This window comes from Rhinichthys klamathensis, unplaced genomic scaffold, assembly GCF_029890125.1.
Source record: "Rhinichthys klamathensis goyatoka isolate OS25496 unplaced genomic scaffold, OSU_Roscu_1.1 h1tg000613l_1, whole genome shotgun sequence".
In the NCBI taxonomy this organism is placed as follows: domain Eukaryota; kingdom Metazoa; phylum Chordata; class Actinopteri; order Cypriniformes; family Leuciscidae; genus Rhinichthys; species Rhinichthys klamathensis.
This window is the reverse complement of record NW_026607066.1, coordinates 897,008-924,554: the sequence shown is the minus strand read 5'-3', so window position 1 is coordinate 924,554 and position 27,547 is coordinate 897,008. Positions and strand designations below refer to the sequence as shown.

General features: G+C 35.7%; 1 protein-coding gene across 20 annotated transcripts in view; it reads right to left on the bottom strand.

Annotated features, from left to right (window-relative positions):
• Positions 1 to 27,547, bottom strand: part of cadpsa (Ca2+-dependent activator protein for secretion a) — a 150,186-nt gene that overhangs the window by 48,884 nt on the left and 73,755 nt on the right. For 13 of the 20 annotated variants that reach the window (XM_056240811.1, XM_056240815.1, XM_056240816.1 and 10 more), the window contains exons 9-18: positions 26,835 to 26,971; positions 22,045 to 22,111; positions 18,405 to 18,513; positions 16,397 to 16,609; positions 8,945 to 9,081; positions 8,645 to 8,832; positions 7,631 to 7,798; positions 4,338 to 4,439; positions 1,515 to 1,578; positions 1,234 to 1,357 (exon numbers count right to left, since the gene is read on the bottom strand). In XM_056240811.1, the coding sequence (XP_056096786.1) occupies positions 1,234 to 1,357; positions 1,515 to 1,578; positions 4,338 to 4,439; positions 7,631 to 7,798; positions 8,645 to 8,832; positions 8,945 to 9,081; positions 16,397 to 16,609; positions 18,405 to 18,513; positions 22,045 to 22,111; positions 26,835 to 26,971 (1,309 nt within the window). The remainder of the gene's footprint in view (positions 1 to 1,233; positions 1,358 to 1,514; positions 1,579 to 4,337; positions 4,440 to 7,630; positions 7,799 to 8,644; positions 8,833 to 8,944; positions 9,082 to 16,396; positions 16,610 to 18,404; positions 18,514 to 22,044; positions 22,112 to 26,834; positions 26,972 to 27,547) is intronic. The other 7 variants (XM_056240821.1, XM_056240825.1, XM_056240826.1 and 4 more) reach the window with 1 other exon arrangement.

Genomic DNA, 27,547 nt, shown 5'->3' with positions numbered 1-27,547 from the left:
TGAAGAGCTGGAAAGGAAAAGTATATATTTTTTTTGCTGTAAAGTAATTTTAAACCACAGGATAGAGGCAAACATCCACAGAGGGAAGCGAGAAACCATCGAGCAGAGCAATATGGCACCGAGGCCAGGGTTTGAGAGAGGGAATTGAATGCATTTTTACATACTCCTAGAAACAGCTAAAACAACCCTGCACCAACACAACCTAAAACCTTTTAAAAAAAACAAGGCATACATCTAAAGGCCAGGGTGTAATCACATAAACATTAAATAAACATAATAATAATAATAATAATACATTTATGACACTAATAATAATAATAATAATAATTATTATTATTAATACAATGTATTTGTATTAGGGCTGTCAAATGATTAATCACGATTAATCACATCCAAAATAAAAGTTTTTTTACATAATATATGTGGGTGCACTGTGTATAATTGTTTTGTATATATATATAAATACACACACATGCATGTATATTTAAGAATTTTTTTTTATTTATATATAAAATATTTATATTTATATATAATATGAATTATATATAAATCTATATACAGTATATACATGAAAATATTTCTTAAATATATACAAGCATGTGTGTGTATTTATATATATAAAATAATTATACACAGTGCACCCACATATATTATGTAAAAAAAACTTTTATTTTGGATATGATTAATCACGATTAATCATTTGACAGCCCTAATTTGTATAAAATACATTTGTAAAAAATAAAAAATAACACATTATTATTATTATATTTTAAAATCATCAGAAACTGTAATTTTCTCTCCATCTATTTATCAAAGAATTCAGCTATTTATTTAAGAACAAGAAGAAAAAAAAATAAAACCCAAAACAACATCATTACCTGGGTACCCCAACAAACCACATACTTCAGAGAGTTATCTCATGTTTCTCAGAAGAATTAAAGCATATCTATGTTGTGGTATCGTATCGCCAGCATTCTGTCAACAATACACAGAACTAGTAGAGATAAGACAACATAAAAAGCCATTACACACCAACAGTTAAATACTGCTTCATTGTAAGCATTCCTATTATTAAAAATAATAAGTGCCATTTCAGCACTGCCTCCATGGAATACTGGTTAGTTGAGCATCACTGTTGTTAAGCACTGCTACTAAGAGAGAAAAATGTCAAGTACTACACTATTAAAGAGAGGAGAACCCCCCCCCTGCTAAACAGGAATATGTGCTTCCTACCTTCCACCTTGGCATATTCTGAGAGACGTTGGTAGTTCACTAAAGCTGCCTGCTCCAGACATTTACGGATCACTGCCTTCACCTCGTCCTGAGGTACAGGTGTCACAATGTCCTTCATTAAGACCTGCAAAACCACATTACAAATCAATTGCATTCGCTTTTGCTTCTAAGTCTGTTTTTACTTTGTGTCATACGCTTTTTCAATACATATACATACAAAATGACAACATTTGGCATTTATTTGGTGTAAAACGGAGCGGAAGATAAAAATGGCACCACACCCTCTCAAGCAGAGACAACGTGGCTTTTAAGGCTCCTTCTGGGCGTCCAAATGGAAAGCAATACCTTCAGAGAGAAAATTTAACAGACAGTGTTTAAAACCGCTTTGAACCATTTAGAAATAAGACATTACTATTCCCATTTTAAATTTTTTTGAAATAAATAAGAATATCCGGTTTCATCAATGTGATAGCTTAGGCCACACTTTCTATTTTTTTTAGGAGAAATTGATATTTCATTTGTTTTGAGGGATTAATGTTTATTGTCTGTTTGTTTATTAATTTGTGTTTATTTATTTAGTTTAATTAATGTTATTTACACAAATATTTGTATTAGAGGTGGTATGTTGTCTCTTTATGCGTGCATTAAAGATAATTCGTTACTAGAATGCACGCAAGTAATTGAATTTGAAACAACAATTAGACAGAGATTGGGGTTAAACATTTTTTATTTAATTTTGTTTTGAATTATTTCATATCTTCCCATGGTTCCGAGGTTCAGAGGCCTGTTATTATCAGCATTTCCTGATGTCCTTTATATATTTTGCCGGGAATTATGGAAAATGTAGGTTTTGGGACAATGTTTGTTTGGGTCGTTTGTTAAAGGATTAGTTCACCTCAAAATGAAAATTTCCTGATAATTTACTCACCCCAATGCCATGCAAGATGTTCATGTCTTTTTTTCTTCAGTGGAAAATAAATTAAGTTTTTTGAGGAAAACATTTCAGGATTTTTCTTTAAACAGTTTTTTAAACATCCAGGATATGCACACAAAAAGGACCATTTTAAACAATAAACTGACACAAATACATAAATATGTCATTCAACATACAATCAAATTTGAACGATCCTCCTTCTCCACGCTTGTAAACAATGGGGCGGTACTTCCGCCTACGTGACCTTTTCAACGTGATTACGTAATGCCTGGCGCGTCGCAGACCAGCGCAAGACGAACAATTGTGGTTAAAAAGTATATACATTTTAATATTTTTTTATAAAATGACAGATCATTTCGCTAGATAAGACTCTATTCCTCAGCTGGGATCGTGCAGAGCCCTTTAAAGCACTTCAAAGCCCTTTGAAACTACAGTGATTTGGACTTCAACAATTTGGTTACCGTTGAAGTTCATTGTGTGGAGAGAAATCCTGAAATGTTTGAGGTGAACTAATCCTTTAATTTGAATGTGTTGTGTATTAAGTACATTTTTGTGCGTTTAAATTTATTTTCATTATTGCTTTATGGTGAATGTGATTTCATATGTTTATGTTTATAGAGTTATGCTGCCCTTGTTATTATAAAATGGTTTGCTCTGTTTCGTTAAAAGGACTCAATATTCTGTGGCTGTGTTAGTTCTGATGAGGGATCCCAAACATCTGAAACCCAGAACTCAGTAATTTGCTGGTTTCACATTTATTAGTTTCTTCTTTTTTTTTTTTTTTTTTTTTTTTTTTTTTTTTGCACCGTTCGTGATCAGTACATTAAAATACATTTTTGCAGTCAATAAAACAAGATTTTGATGGCTTAAAGGGGTCATATAATGCCATTTTTGTACAAGCTAATATGATTCTTTAGGGTCTAAATTAAAAGTTTGTAATATACTTTAATTAAAAATTCTCATTAGTATTGTAAGAAAACAGTTATTTTACCTGGTCAAAAACAGCTCTGTTTTCAGCACGCCGTTTCAGTGCATATGCCTTTAAATGATCATGAGCTGCGCTCACCCCGCCCCTCTGTGCTGTGCATACACCGTTTGTAACACACCATAACGCGTTGTTCAGCGTGGAATTATGAATTATATTGAGAACGTCATACATAGAAAACATGCCGTAATGTACCCTGACTGAGTGTAAACCTTAGACGCATTCATTGTGAAGCGTGCAGCTAGCGATTTGCAAAGATTAATATATTAATATAAAAGTTTAATAAAACGTTTCACTCACTTCCGTTCTTCTAGAGGTTCAGCAGGAACACGAATATCTGGTACCGATCCTTTATAGCAAAGCTTCTTAGCAAATCCAGCTTTATACTGATCCTCGTTTATAAAGCAGTCTGGTGTGTGAAATGATTCGCGCAAACATGAAAGCATTGTTGCTCGTGGGGAATATTCCCTTCGAAAACAAAACTCAGCCACTGCGTCTTCAGCGGTTCGGATTTAGGAACATTAAAATGACTGCTGTGTTCGTTATTACACCCAAGAACAGAACACCACAATCGCTTAGACGCCATTCTGCTCATAGACAGCTCCAGCATATCAACAATGACCGCGCCGGTCCGGTCCGCGCCGCGCAGACTATGATTGACAGCTACCTCATGTGCGAGGGCGGGTCTGTGTTGAAACGCTCCCGTCAATCAACAATCGTGGGAGGGGCGTCCGTTTTATTGACGTCACAGGCTCAAACGGCTCGATTTGAAGCAGGGGAAAACATATAAGGAGATTAAAACAAAACCACTGGATGGATTTTTATCATTATATGATGTTTGTGTACAGGCACTGCCAACACACATTTCAGTACAATCAACTTGTAAAACTGCATGTACCATTATATGACCCCTTTAAAGAATGTCTCTTGAAATTTTGTGGAAGAACCCTTACAATCAAGATATCCAGTCATCACACAGCCAGATTCACATTTACATTACATGAACATTTATGCATTTAGCAGTTTCACACTACTGTGAAAATTAAACGCATATATAGGTCTATGTACTTATATATATATATATATATATATAAACACATATTCACACACCACATATTCAATTATTATCTCTAGCTGTTAATAAGGTGGTATTATATGATGCTGTGCAGACTGACAGTAATGTACCTGAAGTGTGTGATCTGGTTTTCCAGCAGCACGCGCAGTCGTTCTTTGATCTCCTCGAAATGTTCCTTCTCTTCTACTGAGACAGTACCGATTCCATCAGGCCTGAGGCAACACACACACACACACACACACACACACACACACACACACACACACACACACACACACACACACACACACACACACAAAAGAGCAGAAATGAATGCCACTGCTTCTCTCATTAGGGTAACAAGGGTCACAGAAACTAACACTGGGTCTCACGAACAGGCCAGACACATGAATATTGTACTAGCACTATAAATAATTTTCCATTTATGGCTGCCGTGCTGTTCAGAATATATGTGTTAGTGAGAGATTCAGACAAGCTGCTCACCTCTTTAATTAACCACACAGATTACTACAGAAATAATACATAAAAAAAACAGAGAGAGAATAAGACTATTTTAAACTTCTGAAAAAGCCCCAGCTTTTTATTTGGGTGTATTTGCATGTGCATAGGTGTTCATTTGTGCAAGTTATTTCACTTTTGCATGCACTTGAGAGCAAACACCTTATTCACCAAACACCAACAATCTAGTTTAACCATGTACTATCTACTATGACTGAAATAGTACTGTGCCATGTGTATGTAAATTAAGTCATAGTGCTATTTGCATAGTGCAATTATTATTATCCACAGAAAACAAGCCAAAAAAAAAAAACACAAAAGAGACAATAGGGGATATTTTTTAGTGATCACTGCCCAGAATCGGTCTGTAAGATGTGCAAAACCATCGTGCATTGCAAACCAGATGCTTAAACAACGTACTGTAGTGTGTTCAAATAAACGATGCTGTCAGTGGGTGCAATCCCTAGTGTGTATGCCTAAATGTGTATCTGTGTGTCATCTCCTCCTCAGGCAAGGCTTTTTGGAAGGGCCTAAACTCAGTCCCCCTCCCTGTCGTGTCCATGTTCATATAAAGAGTCCTCCGAAATACAAAGACATTGGCGAGGATTACCACAGCCCACTGCTACCAGCACTCAGGTCTTCAACCACTCATCACATACACACTCACAGGTTTATTATTGTGACTCTATAACACAGAAAGAGAGAGAGAGAGAGAGAGAGGCTGTGCGAAACGGTTCACCTGATACGTCAGTGCCACTCCTAAACTTATTAGCCAAATTACCATGATGCCAATCATCACTTATGTTTTCAAAAACTGAAATGAAAACACTTATTTTACCATGCTGATGTTCATGCAATTGATCTCTAGATTTAAGAATCATACAAGACATGTAAACCTCTCACTGTCTCACACATCTAACTGACGCATACGACAACGGAAGCTTTTAAGGTATTTTTGAGAACAAGAAGAGGCGACCCGGTCACCGATCACCCCCCCCACCCCCACACAGAGAGATGGACCCCGTCTGGTGGTCCCCTCTGAAATCCCTGCCCCCCACACTCTTACTTTTTCCCCGCTGTCCTTCAGCGTGCGCTGGGCTGACATGGGGAGTGGACTGATGAGGAGTGTGTCATGTCTCCTGCTCCTCAAACCGCTGTCACTGCGACCCGTGCCTCCACTGTCACATACACTCTGCTCACAGCCCTCCTTCCGTCTACCATGTCACAAACGATAAGGAGCCGGGCCCTTTGGTAACATTCTGCATGAGCGTGTGTGTGTGTGTGTGTGTGTTAAACTGCGTGCAGGTGACATACGTCGGCTGTGAGTGTGTTTCTGTTCTAGCTGTGTGTCACAACAAAACTGATTGATAAAAGACGGACCAGCAGGGGAAAAAAAACTTCTCTCTGTGTCAAAAAAGGAAAATAAAACACAGAAACCACAAAAACAAAACTACAAAAAAACAAAACAGAAAAACCACACAAAACAAAATACAAAACCACGACAAAAAAACAAAACACAAAACAAAATAATACTACAAACACAAAAAACTTCAAAAAACAACAACAACAAAAAACATAAAACCGAGCTAAAAAATTAAACAAAACACAAAACTACAAAAACAAACCAACAACAAAACAATTCCTTTTATCCACTTACAAAAAAAAATAGTATTACCATGTTTTTTGGACATTGGACCATGGTATTTTTATTATTATTATTGCACATGTACCATCCATGGTAATATCCTGATATTCTTTAAAGCACTTTAAACTATTGTGATAGATTATTATGTCAATCATGCAATACCAAGATATCTAAAATGCCATTGTATTACAATTACTGTACACTTTTAAGGTGTTGTGATAAGCAATTGAACAAGAGCATTTATGCCATTTCATATCCTTCTAAAAACACTACATGATATCATCATGCATATTCATAATAGTGTGCTATTAGACTAATAAGGTTATCCAGATAATGATATATGATAATGGTGCAGTAGTATCTTGTCAAACAACATTAGAGATCCATAATCACCATCTGTAACACTTGTAGATTATTTGGCTTCAAATATATATCAGAAAAGGAATTCAATGCCAAGAGGTTCAGGTTGTGGGTCATGTCAGTTCTAAAGAGTGTGGTTGGCTGGACGTCAGGTTTTGGCACAAGCAGACAGGCTGGAGTGAGGCCTTGGACAGTTTGGAAAGAGAGATGGCGAGACCTGTCATCCTGTCAGCCATGACCTTAAGGCACTATCCATAGTGTCCCTCATCTCTCTCTCTTTACCCTGCATGTATCTCACTGGTTCGACACATGTCTATCACATTCTGTTTCCCTGCCTCACCCTTACTTTTCTCTCTCTCCTTCATACAGTTACAAATTCACACATATGGTGGTGTCCAAAAGTCTGAGACCAGCCGTTGTTCTTAGAAAATCATTTCTAGAAAGTCAATAAATACTAAAACAATTCTGAAATTTGATTAAATTATATATAAAAAAATACGTATATATATATTTTATCAAATTTCAGAATTGTTTTAGTATTTATTGATTAAAACAATTCTGAAATTTGATAAAAAATAATATATAAAATAATACAACAATATATACACACACATACATATAAATATATACATATATATATATACATATATATGCACACACAATAACATGTAAAAAAAAAAAAAAAAATAGACTGTATATAAAGCTGCTACTTTGTACTTTCACAAAAAAGGAATACGAATAAAATGACACACAATAGAACAACTATTCTCACACACAGAAGAAAGAAGAAATAACTTATTTGCCCCCTTCCCTCACTTCCCATCCCCCAGTTTCATATGTTGAGGGCGGGGCTTAACGCTAATCCACACCCAAAAGAGTGGGTTGCATTTACATTCTCACCTTTTGGAGCCTGTGAGCACCTGCGACTTAGACTCCCTTTTTCTCCAGACCTCCATGATTTTGTTCTCTTTCTTAGAGGGGGTCAAGGGCTCAGGGGGGGAGGGAAACAGAGAACTAAGCAGCTCGGTCTCTGACACGGGCCATTTTAGTAACTCAATCACTCTTTGGCTTCATATCCCAACACACACACACACACAGACATTGACAAAGGTGCACATTCACAAAGGTTATCAGAAGATGGTATGTGGGTACATGAGAAATAAAAGAAGAAGAGAAATAACATGAATCATGCATGCAAATAATAATAATAAAAATAAATGCAAAAAATATAAAAACGGTAATTAGCTAAATATATATATATATATATATATCTTTATAATTATTGATTTTTTTGTTAAATAAATCACATAATTAAATATTTAATAATTATGTTTAACATTTTTAAATATGAAAATATATTTGTTTTATATATTGTAAATATATTTGTGTCTCAAATAAAAATAATTGAAATAATACTGAAAAACAAAATAACCACACACTGAAATCTTGTTAGAAGGGTAGTTTTGAGGAATCCTGTGAACCAGGTAATGAGGCAACTTGAGCTTTTTTGTAAAAGCATTGAAACGACTGTGGGATTCTGGGAGAGAAGCATTATTACCTGTGACCAACCACAAGCTATGACGAGAGGAGATGGGGTTTCTATGAAACACTTTGACAGCCAAAAAGAAAAAAGAAAAAAATAGTTTGCGCTCTTGGTCTTAAGTTACCTCTGTTTCTGCCCATGTGTGGACAGTGGATGTACAGACAGATAAAAGGGCAGGACGGTGAAAAGCGATGGAGTGATTTTAGGAGGGAGAGAATAGACAGAACTTCAGGTGAGAGTAGGATGAACGACAGAAAGAGAACATGAGAGATAAATGGTTTGAGAATTAATGTGGCTACAAATGAGAATGAAATGAAGTGGGTGTTAAGAAAGGAGTGAGAAATAGATAAAGAGTGTGAGACCGGCGCTACCTGTTGCCATGTACGTGAGAGGCGCAGAAGGCAAAGCTGTAGTGGAGTAGTGTGGGGTCGATCATGGAGCCTTTCTCTGCCCTCTCCAGCAGGTCACTCAGGTAACACAGGTGCCTGTGACACCCCCGCACCCCGTACCTGGCGCAGTACTCATCTAACACAAACACCTGGCCTGGACTGAACCAACCCTGAGGCACAAAACCAGACACAAAAGGGGGGAGGTTAGTAGTGTAAAAAGAGTAATACATGATAATACAAATAGGACTGCTGAAGCTCTAACTGAATTGAAAGCTCAGTTACCAAGCAGGAGTATGAATCGTTGAGTCTGTGGTCCAGAGTCAACCGCTGAACCATCTCAAACAGCGAAGAGTGGTCAAAATTGCAGGGGTTAGCGGAGATGAACTCGTCCATTCCATGTTTCTGTGCTCGGTCTGCATCTGTGTGTATGTGTGCATGTTAACGTATGGAGACAGAGACAGGCTTTACAAAGCATACACATCTCAGTGTCGCAGGAGGACACACTCCTTATAAAGGGAGATCTCTAAGCTGAGCCAGATATCAGGCTCAAAAGTGTCAGTGTAAAGTCAATCCAAGGTGCATTACAAGCAATGCTAGAAGTGCAAAATCAAAGTCAGAGCAGGTGCTCATGTTTAGAGGCATCTTTCAACACAAAGAAAATTTGATATTATTTGTGTTAACTCTATAGGCCTATATATTTGCTTGCTGAGGGAAACACTGATCTGGTTACAAGTTTCTGGACCATGAGGGATGGTAATAAAAAGCTACTTTAAGTACATTTTGCATACTTAATTAATTATATATTTAATTATATATTATATATTACTTAATTACGTAATTCTATATTTTAAAAGAAAAAGGTACATTTAGTTCCACATTTCAACACAAAGAAAAAAATGATCATTTTAACTCTATAACAACAGCACCATGACACTTTTTTCATTTTTTGACAGCCTTATATTGAGAGGGAAATAATTAACTGTTTATAAGTTACTGGACTACAGTGAGCAATTATGATAAAATGAGCAATTTTAATTAATTACCTATATTTTGACTTAGAATATTTGTTTTAAATATGTTTTTTCTTCTGCATGTTTGCCGAACTTTTGATGGACACTGATCTAATTTTACCCCTAAACGTCAAGTAAAAACAGAGAAGGAGAGATTGGTGGTTCAACAGGACAATCAGGCAATATTAACAAAAACTTTTGACTTACATGACTAAAATAACTAGTCTAGTAAGAGCAACAGGGCAGAATTGCTTGTTGATTTCAAGCATTGATTGTATGCAATATATTTGTAAAATCCAGTTTCTACATGCGTACATATCCTTTCATTCTATACGAATGCATGGGGAATCCTTGAGCAAGCTATTGGGATGGCTTATTTAACCTTTTTAATTAATAAACGATCAATTCAACTGCCAAATCGCATCAAACTATATGCCAACATCATTATATTATTGGCTTGTATTTCCCCCAAGTATTTTTTTCTTATTTGGCTTGGTAATCCTGCAGGACCTGTCTGAGCCAGTGTTCCTAAGCAAACAACAACTCTAGGTTGACGCTTTCCCCTCCCTCTCCATTCATTGCTCTGTCCGCAGGCCTCTGCCCCCCCTCGGGGCAGCCCTAATTAAAGAAACCCAGGGCCTCTAAACCCCCCTACCCTCACCATCTATTGTCCATTAAAGAGACTAAATAAATTCAACAACACATTTTCGCTTTCCTCTGCAGTCGGTAAGCTTAGGTATTACATCTGGGCCTGCACAAATAAGCAGGGCCGTTTCTTAATCCTGCCACTGGTCAGGGGCTATTCTTATTCTAATACCCCGTTTCTGCCAGAGGCTTTAGAGCTTCACTGTATGATTGAGCCATTCAACAGACACCTCCTTCAGAGCATCGCTGGTTTACATGTTAAATCAAGAACAAGACTTGCTAAGAATGATTGCTTAGCTATATAATAGAGGATAAGATGTATTTTTCCTTGCATGATATAGGCCTACAGTATATGCATTCCAAATTTGGCTTAACTTATTGTTTATATGTAGAATAATTTTGGTATAGCCCTTACAATATCTTTCATTAATAACCTTAAATGGATAGTCCACCCAAAAATTAAAAGGTTACACTTTATTTTTTCAAAAATGAAGAAAGAAATGCATACATGTTTGGAACATGAGGGTGTTTAAATAACGAATATTTTCCTTTTTGAGTGGGCTATTCCTTTATCATATAATATGGTGTCTATCAGTTCAGTAGAGGGAAATTTTAATTACATTTTGCTTTATATTTTATTACATAAAATGGAGCAGAAAAGTACTGAAAATCTGCGATTTAATTATTATTTTAAATGTTAAAATGTATTTAAAATTATGTTAAAAAAGAGAGATAGAGATAAATGTGAATACAGTAAATAATAAATAAAATATATTATATAAATATAATAAAACAATCGTAATGAAAAATTTACAATAAAATCATTTTCACAGGTCTAAAAAAAATTTAGACCCCATTGTATTCATATTTGAATGTTCATGAACTACTGATCTGTTAAGCATTTTATAATATTAAAGACTAATGAAAGTTACTATAATATGCTGCCGACATGTTTTATGATATTTATTTCATATGTAAAATGATTGATATTCTTCCACAACTTATCTCCATCTGTCAGAGCCCCGCTCTGGGCAATTACAATAAGGAGAAATAATATTGTTTTTATTTATTATTATTATTATTATTTCACTCTAATGCTAAAACTCTTGCTTTATAAATTAAAATAAAATGTAAAATATCATCACTGTCGGGCAGAAACCTTGTATCTATTTTTTTTTTTTCTATAAATCTATACTATTGGTCACCCTTTACATCTGTCTGTGGGTTTTGCAAATATTAAACCTATGAAAAGTATTAAAAAGAGCCAAACCTCGTAACTCCATTGGCTCCTCAAACTGTCTGTCAAACCTCATAACTCCACCCTGCCTCTATCGTGAATGAAGTGTCACACACAGTTTGGACAATCTCTGCTTGTTTGCAATGCAAAGGTGAATAAAGAACTGATTGTTTGAATAATGCAGTGTTTTCATTACTCAAGAAACAATATATAAAGGCTAATGCTTATGTATCCGAGAAGCGGAGAAGAGTGTCTTAGGCAAGCATTTGCCATCGAGTCATGGCCAATTCTGTCTTAAATAGCCTATGCATAAATCTTTTTATAACGTGAGATTCACAGAATCTCAAATAACAGAAAAAATATGCCCCCATAGCTACAGCTACAATAAAATTCATTACTCAATATAATGCGAAGCACTTACAGCCGCGGATACGGCCCAAAAAACTTCTTTAGCCTATTTCACAATATGAGGTAAATCCGGCTCTGCCATCTGTGTTGCATTTTTGTCTGTCCATGGCATTATAAGATATCCATACACGTAAATTGAAGCCAAATGAACCACTGAAATCAGCCACAGGTCAAAAAGGTGACATCGTGTCACTCTCCTATGTCTTAATATGAGCTTGTCATATCTCTTTGACACTGGAATTGAGGGGAAGGTCTCTGGACAGTAACGCACAATGACATTAGTCGGCTCTGTCCGAGCGGGGCACAGGAGAAATGACACTGATTGATGGATTCTTTTCATTTATAGATCTCCTCTCATGGAGAGTCCGAAGAGCAGAGCATTTGGGGCTATTTAGCGCTTGCATTTTTTATTTATTTTTATTTTTTTGGGTTCTGTGTGTGTGCCTGTACAAACACACACAATGGACGGATTGGGAGTCTGAGATTCGGCCCTGGGCTGACAAGAGCTGAAGGGGCCAACTGACAGGACTGGCATTTCTCTGTGAGTGAGGAATGGACAGAGGGAGAAAAGGAAGAGAAGGGATGCAGAAAGGGGTGACAGCAGAGACATACTTTATTAAGTGGTTTCTAATTTAATCTGCTCCTGAACTTGATTTCCAACAATATGGCCAACCTCATAAGGCCTGCAGACAAGTCCATTCGTGAGCCTCTCTCAGAGCCCGGCGCTATTTCAGTCCTTATCACACTGGATTAGAAAAGCCTGGACTCTGGCTGACATCCAACATCAATCCCTGTTTTCTTTGTTTTAGAATAATGAAGCAGTGAATGAGTTGAAAGATGAAACATTATTATTAACAATACTTTTTTATTTCTATTTAATTATTAGGGGGATGAGATTGTGTTGCAGGTCAGGTTCCAACCTATATTATCTGTATTGCTGTTATTGATGTTGTTAAATGATACAACTTGAGGCTTTATACACTGGGTGTAATGCATAGTTAAATAATAATAATAAAAACAATGAAAAATACTAAATCATAATATTAATGATGATGATGATGATGAAGATAAACCAGTGGATTTATTATTATTGTTACAGTTATTGTTGTTGTTGTTAAATGATACACCTTGAGGCTTTCTACACTGGGTGTAAGCCATGGTTAAAATAATAATAATAATACAAATAATAATAATAAATAATAGAAGTAATAATTATGGATGAACAAACAATACCCAAATCATGATAAAATAAAATAAAATAAAATACCAGTGCATTCATTTATTATTATTGTTGTTGTTGTTGTTGTTGTCAAATGATATACCTCGAAGCCATGGATAAAATAGTAATAATAATAATAATGGTAACTTGGTCAGAAGAATGAAACAAACAATACCCAAATCATAATAAAATAAAATAAAATAAAATAAAATAAAATAAAATAAAATAAAATAAAATAAAATAAAATAAAATAAAATAAAATAAAATAAAATAAAATAAAATAAAATAAAATAATACCCACTGGTGCATTAATTTATTATTACTATTATTATGATTATTAAAAGACCTCTGTATTCTCAAAGTATCACTGATTTTAGGTTGTGTCTCCCCCTAAATCTCCCTTTGCATGGATTTAACAAACAGCAGACAAGAGAAGGAGTTTTAGCATTTTTCCAGGTGAAGAAAGAAACGGTTAGTCTGAAACTGTTAGTAGTTCTACAGGCAAACAAAACAGAAACACTACTAAGACATGAAAAGGGCCACTATTTGTTAAATGTGTCCGTATACGTGTGTGGCAAAAGAGATTGTCTAGATGTAGCAGTTGTGGCAAATTTGTGTCAGTTTATCATTCAATAAAGACTCTATAAAATCACCAGCTGATCATTTCTACATTCAAGCTACATATTTGCCAACTCTCCTTTCTTTCTAAATACATTCGTAAAAATCACAGAATTAATCAATTGTGCGAGTCCACTGCTTCAAGGACAACACAAAATTTTTTAGAGACCATTTGAGAACAAACAGCCAATGTTTCCGATTGCATCCTAATCCCTCACATTTAAAACAGCAACCACAACAATTTAATTTGAAGCTGTCGTAAGGTTAAGAGAAAAAAACCCGAAAACACTGGTGGCACTACTTTCTACAGATGAGAGAAGCTGGTGTGAACTAGCAAGTAGTTATTTGGTAACATTCCACTGATAGCTTCCAGAAATAATCAGGGTGAAGATGCACTGTTTTATTCATAGCGTGTCACTCTTAACATGGTAATTACCAGTTGCTGAGGGGTGCAGAGCACGCCAGTGGTTTCACACAATTCATTTAGTGCAATAAATCAACAACTACAATAGAGAAAATCACTATAATTATATCATTTACCAAATTCTCCATTTGGTCGGAAATCTTTATTGTTAAATAAAGGCAACTGCTGTGGATTTCACCCAACAATAAACTACAAGGAACAGATGGATTTGATTTTGCACATGCTTTTTTTATGTGAAACTCTGCTTTGATTTGAGGAGCCGTTGACTCAAGGAAGCCATGTTGAGAGAAGGCAAATATGCAACTGCTAATCCGAGCAATTTCAGAAAGAAAATTTCACATGCAGTCTAGTCTTTTTAAATAAAAGTGCGTTTGAATTTGAGACCTAATGAAGTCAAATGGAGGGAGATTTGAGGAAGGAAACAGGAAGAGGAGGAGTAATGTGAGTTTTGGAAGAGGAATAGCGAAGAGCACATTGCTTGTGTCAGATAATCCGGGTTGGTTTATCTGATCTGTGCCTGCTACAGGGAAGCACTTACCCTTCAGTCCGGCTACGAGAGAGCAGGGTAAGAGGGAACACACCAGAGTGACATATAGAGACTCGCATGAAGCAGCAGAGAGAGAGAGAGAGAGAATATTCCCTATACACAGGGTACACTGAGCAAAGCATGAGAGAAGGAGGATCTGACACACGTATTCATACACACAGAGATGATTACCTGAAAAGGGGAGAAAAAGCATGAGATTATCTTTTTTTCTGTCAGAAAGAAAGAAAGATCAAGTGTACAAGCGAAAGATGGCAAATATGCAAAAGAACAGCGAAATAAAGAAAGAAAGAAAGAAAGAAAGAAAGAAAGATCAAATGTACAAGCCAAAGAGGGCAAATATGCGAAAGAAAGAAAGAAAGAAAGAAAGAAAGAAAGAAAGAAAGAAAGAAAGAAAGAAAGAAAGAAAGAAAGAAAGAAAGAAAGAAAGAAAGAAAGAAAGAAAGAAAGAAAGAAAGATCAAATGTCAAAGAGGGCAAATATGCAAAGGAACAGCGAAAAAAAGAAGGCAAGAAAGAAAGGAAAAAGAAAGAAATTTGTACATTTGATCTTTCTTTCTGTTTTTCTTTCTGAACGAGGGCAAATATGCAAAAGAAAAGTGAAAGAAAGAAAGAAAGAAAGAAAGAAAGAAAGAAAGAAAGAAAGAAAGAAAGAAAGAAAGAAAGAAAGAAAGAAAGAAAGAAAGAAAGAAAGAAAGAAAGAAAGAAATGTGTACATTAATGATCTTTCTTTCTGTTTTTCTTTCTGAATGAGAGAAAATATCCAAAAGAAGAGTGAGTGAAAGAAAGAGCGAAAGAAAAAGAAAGAAATTGGTACTAAAGAAAGATCAAATGTACAAGCGAATGAGGGCAAATATGCAAAAGCACAGCAAAAGAAAGAAAGAAAGAAAGAAAGAAAGAAAGAAAGAAAGAAAGAAAGAAAGAAAGAAAGAAAGAAAGAAAGAAAGAAAGAAAGAAAGATGTACAAGCCAAAGAGGGCAAATATGCAAAAGAACAGCAAAAAAAAGAAAGCAAGAAAGAAAAAAAAGAAAAAAAGAAAGCAATTTGTACATTTGATCTTTCTGTCTGTCTTTCTTTTAGAACGAGGGCAAATATGCAAAAGAAAAATGAAACAAAGAGCGAAAGAAAGAAAGATCAAATGTACAAGCAAATGAGGGCAAATATGCAAAAGAAAAGTGCAAAAAGTTTAAAATGCAAAAAGGAAAGCAAAATGTAGTGAAAGAAAAGTGCAAAAAGAAAGAGAAACAATTGAATAAAAGAAATAAAGAAATAAATAATAAATCAATCAAAAGAGGAATAAAAAAACAAAGATGGCTGATTAAAATGATCCATAGCAAAGAACATGTAATGCTGAAATGTGAGTGGGATGCAAGACGAAGGATGAAAACAGAGAGTGAGATTTCTCTCTTTCACAACACCAGCACAGTTACTCTGCACACCACATTCATGAGCAGCAGAGTGCAACAGTGTAAAAACATCAACAACGGGAACTTATTCAACACATGCTAAAGAAACATTTCATGTGTGTGTGTGACTGCTGTGAAGAGTGTCATTATACCTGTATGTGTGTGTGTGTGTGTGCCTGCAGTCAGCATGTGTGTATCCGTAGAATCTGCATATTCATACTTACAGAACTGAGAGATGGGAGCATCAAGCTGTGGTGCTGTCCCTCCTTTGGCGTTGAGTTTCTGCACCTGGGTCGGGGGGATGGGTTTGTGGGACTGGCCCGTGGCACGATACATGGCCTGAACCCACAGGATTCGGTCTTGCTCATCATCACTGGCAAAGATCACAGTGTCTCCCTCCTTCACAGCGTTGAAGAACGTCCGACCTCCATCCAGACCTGGATTCAACATAGTGTTCATCGGTTTTACTTTAAACGGAAGGAAATAATCAAAAGTGCACGTGAAAGTTATGCAGTTCTGTTGCAGAAGTTGAGCTAACAATACTTTTCACTTTACTAATTTTGGCTAAAGTTATATTCTACATATAATAATACATTTAATGTTTACTGTGGATTTAGAACAGGCCGGATTTTACCCTGGGTTTCCAATTTGGGAGCAACACATATAATGCAAGTAAATATTTGACATTAATGTTAATGCATTATGCACTAAGATTAACTAACAGTAAATAATGGTATGTTTATAGGCTAAAATTAATCTTGATGAATAAATATTCATCAAGATTATAATCATTTGAATTATTATTATTATTATTATTATTATTATTAATCAAGATTAATAAATGCTGTAAAAAATATTGTTAATTATTAGTTGCATATACCAGCCAATACTTGAACTATATTGAATAATGTTTAAAATCATATCACATATTTTTAAAAAGACATTAATACTATATATGTGTATTAATCAAGATGAATAAATATTAATTAAAATAATTATATAAAATATAAGTTATTACCAATAATAATAATAAATCATATTAACAAATTTGATTAAATGCCGTAAATAAATACAGCTAATTATTAGTTGCATATTAACAAATAGAATTTGCAACCTAATGTAGTAAGAAATCATTAAAAATTATATTTTAATTGACATTAATGTTAATGCATTATGAACTGGGATGAACTAACAGTGTATAATTGTATATTTCTAAACTAAAATGAATCAAAATGATATATTTATTAATCAAGGTGAATAAACATTCACCAAGATTATAATAATATTAATTATTATAAATCAAGCTTGCTGTAAAAAATATTGTTAATTATTAGTTGCATGACAGCCAATACTTTAATATTAATGTTTAAAATCTTATTGTAAAAACACACCAATTAATTTTATTGGTTTAACCTATGTAGTAAGGTTGATTCAGTCATATTAAAAAATATATTTTGCTTGATTTATCATTTGCTATAAACATGGCAACCTGAATAAAAATTTGTTGGTTACCTCACAAAACACGCTTTACAGAGTAATTTACTTAAATTGACAGAAATTGTTTGATAATTGTTATCATTTAAACCATTATGTGACAGTATTCAGTACACAGTGCTTGATTATGCTTAAACTATCAAAATATCAGACAGCATCAAAACGATAAAACACTACAAGCTTCACTCTAATGATCAATATTAGATTCAGCTTTTCATGTACACTGTGCATTGTTTTATGCAAGGATACAGAAGGTTTCAATGAAAGATAATTGATCCTAACTAGTCAATTACCTGTGTTTGTTTAACACTAATAAAATGAGTCATCTTTTCCTCAGGAATAGATGTGTATAGAGATGTGTAGAAACACATGCCACCTGCTGGTCTAACAGGTACTTCTACACACCTTATTTTGCAATGCGGAAATAAGCTATTTTCTGTGAACGTGAAAGACTTCTGATTCATTAGCCGCTATAGGGAAATAACTAGAAATAATAACAATGTGCAGTAAACAGTCAAACTAGTTGCGCTACAAACCAGTGTGTTATTGATTATAATAAATACAAATATTATGATAAATACCAGTTTAAAATATCGAGTTTTTGTACAGCTAAAATAACCGGAAGCCTGCTCTTACGTTACAAATAAAGTGGATATGTAGAACAGGTGAGGACTATATTTCAGTTAATTTTTTCACTGTGATGTCATTGATTGTGTCAATCTGATTGGCTGTGGTGACCTGGCTGAGGGTCGGTGTAATCCACAGTGTATCCATCCAGTTGGAGAAGTTCAACAGGTTCTGCTTTCTTCTCTCTGTAGCTACACATGGCAAAGGTGTATTGGCTCACCTGGAAAGAATTTTGGCACATTAAAAATACATACTTTCAATTATATGGATTTTCTGTGCTGCTTTTAAGATGATATACAGGTGAGGTAGGTGATATGTTTGGTGGTATGGTTATACTTTTTTTTTTTTTTATATATAAGTACAAACATGTACAGTCAAACCAAAATGTATTCAGACACCTTCAACGTTTCTCACATTATCACAGCTTATTCGCTATAGCTTAGAAAATGGTTATAAAATATGACAAGAACTGTCATATAATCAGTTTATATTTCACTGGTTTTGGCCATCCTTCTGTTAGACTGTCACAAAAATGAATTAAATTTAACAGCTGACAGCTATTCAACACAAAAGGTAGTATTAGCCATTAAAGAAAAAACACTTAAGCAAAACATGGTCAGGTCAAAGTGTCTGAATAATTTTTTTGCCCCAAATTTTTATATATTTTACTGGTAGTCCACTGTATGAAGAATTTTTGGGTATAATATGTCACAGTTTTTTATTTTATTTTGCTATCCACAACTATAGTGTCCTGCACCCACTAGTAAAAAAAAAAAAAGATCCAACATTATATCTGGTGTCTGAATATTTTTTGGTTTGACTGTATGTGCACAATAAATGCGTTGTATCAAATGATTACATTTTAATCATAGTAGTTAAAGACACCTAATATAAAGTGAGACACCTTAACCCACCCTTAAACCCAACCATACCACTAAACCTGTCCCTAACCTTACCCATATCCCACGTCAACAGCAGCAATAAGAGAACACAATAGTACCTAAGAAATGTTTTATTTTTTGTAAGCACATCGTAGTAAAGTGTGACCGAAACATCTACTGCAGTGCAGGCTAGTGATAGGGTTCAAACGGAGGGTGGCATCTCAGAGGGATCTTGTCTTGGTCACTGACTGGGTGGAGTTAGAATTGGGTTTTGTCCTGCCAATCAAACAGAACTGACAGAAGAGTGTGGGATGACACGCTGTCACTCTGGATGTGAGTCGTGCGGTTAGGTGCCAGTCATACACACGTTCTCGCACGCTCTACACACGCAGACGCGCTGCTGTCAAGACGTTCTCCGGCCCCATCCGCAGAATTACACCAATCCAGCGCCTCCGTCACCTCTGCTGAAAGTGGCAGCCTTCTCTCACTCCGACTCCGAGTGACACGATAAATTCAATGTCATGTGTGTGACGGGCACTTGGGCTGGCTTCAGGGCCCCAATCTGGCTTGGTGGCACCCAGGTGCCTTCGGGACGTCACAGGGGCGCACACGCATACACACACACACAACCTCCTATCAATCCACTGAAGTTCGGGCTTGTCAGAAGCCGGAGCGGTCGCTGGTGGGGCCATTGACCCGCTGTCAAACCGACAGTTAAAGGATTTTAAATGACTTTCTGATTACCCCTGCATGCATTTGCTCTTTTTAAATAACCTTGTTTTTGTGGATGGAGAGAGCAGGAGAAAAAACGCTAGTGCGAATCGATCGCGAGATGCAACAGTGGAAATATAAAGCCTGATTCCCCCCGCCACGCACACAACCCGAGCCCCTCCGGGTCACTCGAACGCATTACCATATTCAGACGCGTAAAGGCTGCATGCCTGAGCCAGAGCATCGGAGACGAGATGAGGGGAAAGAGGAAGAGCGCAGAGCGTCTGCCCGCTGTTTTGTCACATCGCCTACCAACCGTAAAATAATTAGACTTCAGTTTGAATCATAATGCTGGCCTTATGCTGTCAACTTACTGAGAGGGCAACACGAGCACTTAGAGGCACAAAGAAAGACGATTTGGTGGCTATGAAAGACTTATGTGGATATCGTCGTTATTTTTATGAAGTTAAGCAACACTGAGGAAATTAAATGGCACGGAGGAGCCTTGGGGAACTCTGTCAGCACCTTTTTGTGACACCTTGTTTCAAAGCCAGCCTGTGTCAAACAGAAGCCCTAAATGGTCTACATGGTGTGGTAATTATTTATGAATAATGCAACAGTGAACTCACACCCGCCGTGTAACACAAACCTCACATTAAATGCAGGGCCAATAAGAATCTGTCAATCAAACACCGGTCACCCAATATAGATAGGACTTGGAGCATAAATTTGTTTTGTGTGTATATATATATATATAGAATTTTTTTTTTTTCAAGAAATTAATACTTTTATTTAGCATCAAAACTTTTATTTTAAAATAAAAAAATTATGTTCTTTTGAATATTCTATTTGTCAAACAATCCAGAGAAAATATATCATGATTTCCACGAAAATATTAACTAAATATAGAGTTTTTATCATTAATAATTTTAAGAAATGTTTCTTGAGCACCAAATCAGCATATTAGAATGATTTCTGACGGATCATGTGACACCGGAAGTAATGATGCTGAAAATTATCTTATCTAACTATCTATAGAATAAATTACATTTTAAAACGTAATAATCATTATCTGACCCTTTGAAATGTATTAGTCGATTTATTCAGGTTAAATAGTATTTTTTTTTTTATAATTTTGAGAGAGAAAAAAAACAGTTTATTTAGATACTTACCGCATGATGTACCTTTTTTTATGTTGACGAAATATACTGTACAGTGTAGGAAATTGCTTTGCAAAAAAATATCTAGGTTTACGGATGTTGGTTGATTTTGGATATTGCATTAATTGGTTTATGAGAGTTTTAAGTATACCATGTGTTTTGCAGGTGAAAAAAAGTAGGTGGAAGAATTTAAAAAAAATGCTTGGCATTTGTTCTGTGTATGTGGCATAAACATTTCATTTATTTCTAAAATCGAAATAAAACATACAAACAAACAAATCTGGAGTTTACATGTGTGTTTATGTTGACATTCACATTTACAAGATGAGGACTAGATGTGTTGACGTTTGTGTGAACGCTTGCACAGGATTTAGCACGAGAACAACATAAAAAACAACAACAAAAAAAGCAGAAAGGAAACAAACAAATAAAAGGTGTGAAAACAAAACACGGACACGAAAAGCGCATTCTGGCATATTTTCTTACCCACACTGACATTCGAAAACACAAACAGGGCATCGTGTTATGTTTTTCGCTTGCATGCAAGCACACAGACACACATGCACGCAAACACTAAGGTAAATAAACAATGTCAGTGTATTGACTGTTGTTTGTCACTTGCTGTAGCCGTAGCTGCGAGCGACTGGTGGGCTTGTGATGTGGGCTCTTTTAGCTGCGAGTGCTGGTCCTTTACTCTGTCAAGCCGCCTGTCAACTTTTAGCTCTCAGACATGTTACAACCCACCACAGAGAAGCTGACTGAACAGCAAACAATGGGGACAGAAATAAAAAAAGGCTCCAGCGAAGTACCTGATGCAGTGCTCGGTCAGAAAGAGCTGAAAAGAGCTCAGAATCTAGTCTACTTCACTGATGCAATTCTGACGCATGCCATTGAAATTGAAATGCACAAGCACTCGATTAAAAAAAAATCCTAATCAGAAGGGAAGGGAAGGAAAGAGTCTCCATTGGAAGTGACACAAATAGGTGAAAAAGCACATACCTGCACCAAGACAAAGAATCTCTTCTTCCATCTTTTCCACAGGTTTTTCCCAATAACCCAAAGGTATCTGTGAAGAGACGCAGAGCAGGTGTTGCATCATAGTGTCAAGATATCATGCTGGATGTGTTGTTCTTAATTTGGCTGATAATGGGCTAGATTTGCCTTTCTCTCTGATTTTCCTTCACAGAATAATTTAAATTTAGTAAATTACAACAGGGATGTTTTTAGATTAGAAATATAGGTTAGAAATATAGTTTTATTGAATAATATTATTTATGTCCACAAAAAAAGAAGTTTCAAACAAAAGTAAAAGACGCAAACATTGCATTGAGAAGACATTAATATGCTATAAACAGACAAAATAGGTGTCTGATTATTGAGGATAAAATAAGATTTTCAAAATAAAATAAAATAATTTAAGCATAGAAAATGCTACAACTATGACACTAAAAATGTGTTAAATAATCAAGGGTGAGCTAGTTCCCTCAGAAAATAAAATAAATATCTGAAATGATTTCCTTAAGTTCGAGTTAAATTTATTTATATAGCGCTTTACACAATAGAAATCGTTTCAAAGCAGCTTTATAGAAAATCATGCTGTTAATGTTTATAATATCTTCATGCCTTATAGTCACATTTAGAAGGTTAGATAATATAGTTTTAGTGACAAAATAAGCAATTAAGCAGTTGAAATATGCTATATAGATTGAATATATTGCCTAACATATACCATACACTCTCAGAAAAAAAGGTACAAAAGCTGTCACTGGGGAAGTACCCTTTCAATAGGTTCACCTTTGTCAATAAAAAAAGAGTGCATATTAAAAGAGTACATATTAGATTATTTTAAAGGGTACCATCCCGCTGCAGCTTTTGTACCATTTTATTCAGAGAGTGTATATATATATGTGTGTGTGTGTGTGTGTGTGTGTGTGTGTGTGTGTGTGTGTGTGTGTGTGTGTGTGTGTGTGTGTGTGTGTGTGTGTGTGTGTGTGTGTGTGTGTGTTATTTTAAAAAAAAGTAATTAAAACAAAGTCAAGCAGTTAAGATTTGTTAACTTTTAATCACTTTACGTGACTGAAGACAAATGTTAAAAAAATAAAAGAACACCTTCTTACCTTCTACATAATGCAAATTTATAGAGGATAACATATTAGCCTTCCTTCAGCTAGTAGTAGAGTGAGTTTTAAGATAAGCACAGAAACAGACATGGATTTTCAGATGTAGGTTTAGTGTCCCCTAAAGGCCAAAACAGTATATTGCACTGATCTGCTCTGGGTACAATAATAACCAACTGCAGAAATGCAGAGCCATACATCACAGCAGTCAGAGGCCAGCAGTCTCAGACCAGTGTTGAGGTGGAGCTTCATATAGAGTATGTTTAGTGGTTGGGTGGGGTTGGGCATTCGTTGAGGTAGGGCTTATAGTTATAGTTAAGGGTTGGTTTAGTGGTTGGGACGGTATACACGATCATCATTTTTTTTCCTCTGATTTGTTTCCTGTTTTCCTCTCTTCTATCATTTTTCCATATGTCTTATTAATATCTTATAAAGAATAAATAGAGGTGTGAATAAACCGATACGGTGATGCAGAACAGTTGCTATGCATAAGGTTTCTGGGAGACAGGTGCACAGAGAGCCATACAGAACACATATGGGCAAGTGTGAGCCTATCAGAAAACAGCCACTGAGCCAAAACCCCTCCTCTATCTCCAAAGATAACAACATAGTCTTGGTAAGAACATCTGAACTGTTCTATGCTTCTGTCTGGAAACAGCATACAATTTTTTGCTTATGTTGTTAAAATATCTAGCTTACGGGACATCCACAATGACTGATGATAATATGATTAAAGGTAGGGTAAGCAATTGCGGAGAGGCTAGCAATAGCAAGCTAGCTTTGAAAGATCCCACCCTCCCTTCAGACCGTCTTCAAAACACATGAACGAGAGATGGTGTTAAACTACCTCATATCTCAAACCACATAACATTACTATAATAATGGACGTAAACAACATATAGAGCTCTTACTTGTACCACCTGACTGCTGAAGATTCATTTCAGAGTTCAAAGTGTTGACATAGAAACGAAAAAATCTGAGAACATGAACAACTCCGGGTGTTTACGTTTTTTTAAAAAGTTTTTTAAAAAGTTTTTTAAGTTCAAGCTCAAAAGAATAAAAAATACATTTAATAAATGAATAATACACTGAAATAAATTAAAGCTGCAGTCCGTAGCTTTTTTTGGGTTAAAAATGATCCAAAATACATATTTGAGAAAATACATAACCAGCCAGTGTTCAAAACTCTCTGCTTGCCTTAGCTCGATTCAAAGCGGTAAGCTTGTAATAATGTTTTTAACTCCAGTGGTACTGGTGGATTTCCGCGGGAGATTCGAGCATGTCTTTGCGTCATTACGTCACATCTGTACACATAAAGAAGAGTCTCGGCTAGTCGGCTATATTGCGTGTGAGGATGTTGGAGGTGGAGATTTATAGCCTTTTCTCACAGCACTTGATATAATTAAACTTATCAATTTGATGGCGGATCCAGAAAGGTTCAAACGACAATCACCAGTGACAACTGGAGACTCAACAGTTGTAAAATGCAAAAGACTTCGGACTGAGAGTTTGGAAAAAGAGACTGCAACCGGACCCATACGAAAACAAGGATACATATCTGAAGGACATTACATGTAGTCACACAATGCTGACGTTGTTAACATTAACAATTTGAGAACAAAGTATAATTTGCACGGTTTTGCGTGATATGATCACTTATAAGCGATTGTTAGATTGAATCAGCGCGATTTACTGCAATGTCGGAACCAGAACAAAGGTGGATGTTTCTTACTAGTTCAGATGACATTTTCCGGTGAAAATTATTATGTTGGTCATACTTCCAAAAAGAATAATCTGTGATTCTGAATGCCAGTATCCACACCGGCGCGGTGACTGACAGCCTCACAGTCTCCTCAAACATTGTGTTCATCCGTGCTGTGCCGTGTCGAGGGTGTCGAAGTACAACTCACGTAAAGTTGATAATTCCGCGAATGACTGCCATTGCAGATTTCGAACAGAGATGGCGACAAAGAGGAAAAACTGCGGACTGCAGCTTTAAAGTCGCAATGAAACGGAAGTTGAGATTGTCATTTTTTCCTTGTTGTGACGTATATCCGAGTGAAACGGCTTCTGAAATTAGAAAAAAATGTAGGGCGGGGCTTGATTTCGTCCTTCGGGAATTGATTGGATCGTTGGAGGTTGGGCGTTGCAAACAAAATGGAGGCAGATTTGAATGTATCTTCTCTGAGAGGCGTTGCACCGATAGCCGCACCCTCATCGGCTCTGGCCGCACCCTCATCGGCTCTGGCCGCACCCTCATCGGCTCTGGCCGTCTGGCCGCACCCTCATCGGCTCTGGCCGCACCCTCATCGGCTCTGGCCGCACCCTTTCGCCATTGCACGTGACCGAAAGAGATGAGTGGTCGTTTCGAGGGGGGAGGGAAGGCTAATGTATTTATATTATATTATTATTTGTATTATAACGGTACAGGAATTTAAAAAAAAATAATGAAGTGCACAGATAAATCATTTATAATAAACACTACAATATTACATATAAAAAGAAGATTTGTCAAATTTGATTTCATGCCGACTTTAAATAAATATTTTATATCATTTCATTATCTTACACAATTTTGCTAAGTAAATCTATTGTTTTAAAACAATTTGCATATTATATCTATATAAATACAAAATACAGAGATTATTTGTTTTTAATCATAAAATATTAATATTGTAAAATAAAAAAATAAAAACATTTTGTAAATGATATAATGCACAGATCTCAAGGTTCATCACATTCTTCTGGAGTTAATAATAATGTGTTACATTGTCCACTAGATGGAGACATACGATCAGAATAGAGGTGAGGTCACACACTCCTCATTGGACCAGACACAGATGCAGCGTCCCAATTATTTTCGAGAAGAAAAAGTACATAATTTTGACTGTAACAAAATAGTAGGCAAGCTTTGGGACATACTACTTCATTATAATTGTGTCTTTAATGTACCGTCGCTTTGTTAAGTGCATCCTGTCACGGTTTAAACTGCTCTGTCATTCATCTTGTCACAGTTAAAATCCTCTACATTTAATCTCGTATCAGAGAGAAATGAATTAGCATGTCCCTTATGTGTTCGCATAAAAGTTAACGACCAAACGTATCTTTATAAAAGTTTGCAGTTTGTTACAGATTAATTATAATGTGGATAACATTGCATACATATTTATAGAGTACATATTTATCATGTTTAATGATTCTCAATCACTCAAATCCCTTAACTGTCAGTCTCGCACATCCATCATGTTTGTAGTTTTTTAACACTTTTAATTCGTGTTTGTAGTTCTACTCGAATCCTTGTCCAACAAACAAAGGGTGGCGGGCAATATTTACCATTAGATTGTGCATGGATCTGTAAGAATTATAACCAGAAATAGTGGTGTCTTACACTAATTCTAATTTTGAATACAATTTAGGATGGATAGTATGGGAATTGGGATGCAGCAAGAGTGAATATCTCTGTTGCTGGTAATGACAGAAGAAAGTGTTAGTGGAATGGTTGTCCTGAGTCTGTGTACATTGAATCTATTAAGTGTATGTGTCAATGTAAAGTTGACTGTCCATGCTAGCAGATTCCTTCAACAACAAACAAATTATTTTTGTAATTTTATAAAAAAAAAAAAAAGCGGTACACAAAGCAAAATCAAAAATGAACATACAGATGCCACTTACCCGCAGTGCTTCATGTTTTGTGGTTTGTCCATACGGACAGCCAATTTGATCTTTAGGTCGTCTGGGCAACCTTTGGCAACAGTCATTTTATGGAGCTCACACTGTTTGGGACTGTTGGGTGTTGGATGTAGCACAACCTGAAATCACATTATGACAGATAACAACAATCACTGACACAATCACTGGACTATTTCTAGGCTGTCATTAAAGCAAAAGGGGACATACCAAATACTAAAGACATGAAATAACTCAACTTTTCACAACTCTAGGTTATGCTGATAATATAATTTGAAATAATTTTCTTACATATTTCGATGGTCCACTTTAGACATTCTACTATAAGTAACTTGTCAACTACATGTCAACTAACTCTCATTCTTAGAGTATTAATAGATTGTAATAGACTGTTAGGGGTAGGTGTTAGGGTTCGGGTTAGTAGAGTACGTTGACATGTAGTTGAAAAGTTATTTATAGTCAGTTGAATGAATAAAGTGTTAGCAGATATTAAGCAGACAGTCTACTAAAACTCTAATGGCCGGCCTGGTAGTTGACATGTAGTTGCAAAGTTGGTTAGTAGAATGTCTAAATTGAACCATCGAAATAAAGTGTTCCCTTATTTTTTTTAAATTACAATAATGATAAATAGAAGCATTTTCATTTGTGGTCTTACTGTATTTATTACACAGCTAACTCAAATATGGGAAAGTAAAAAA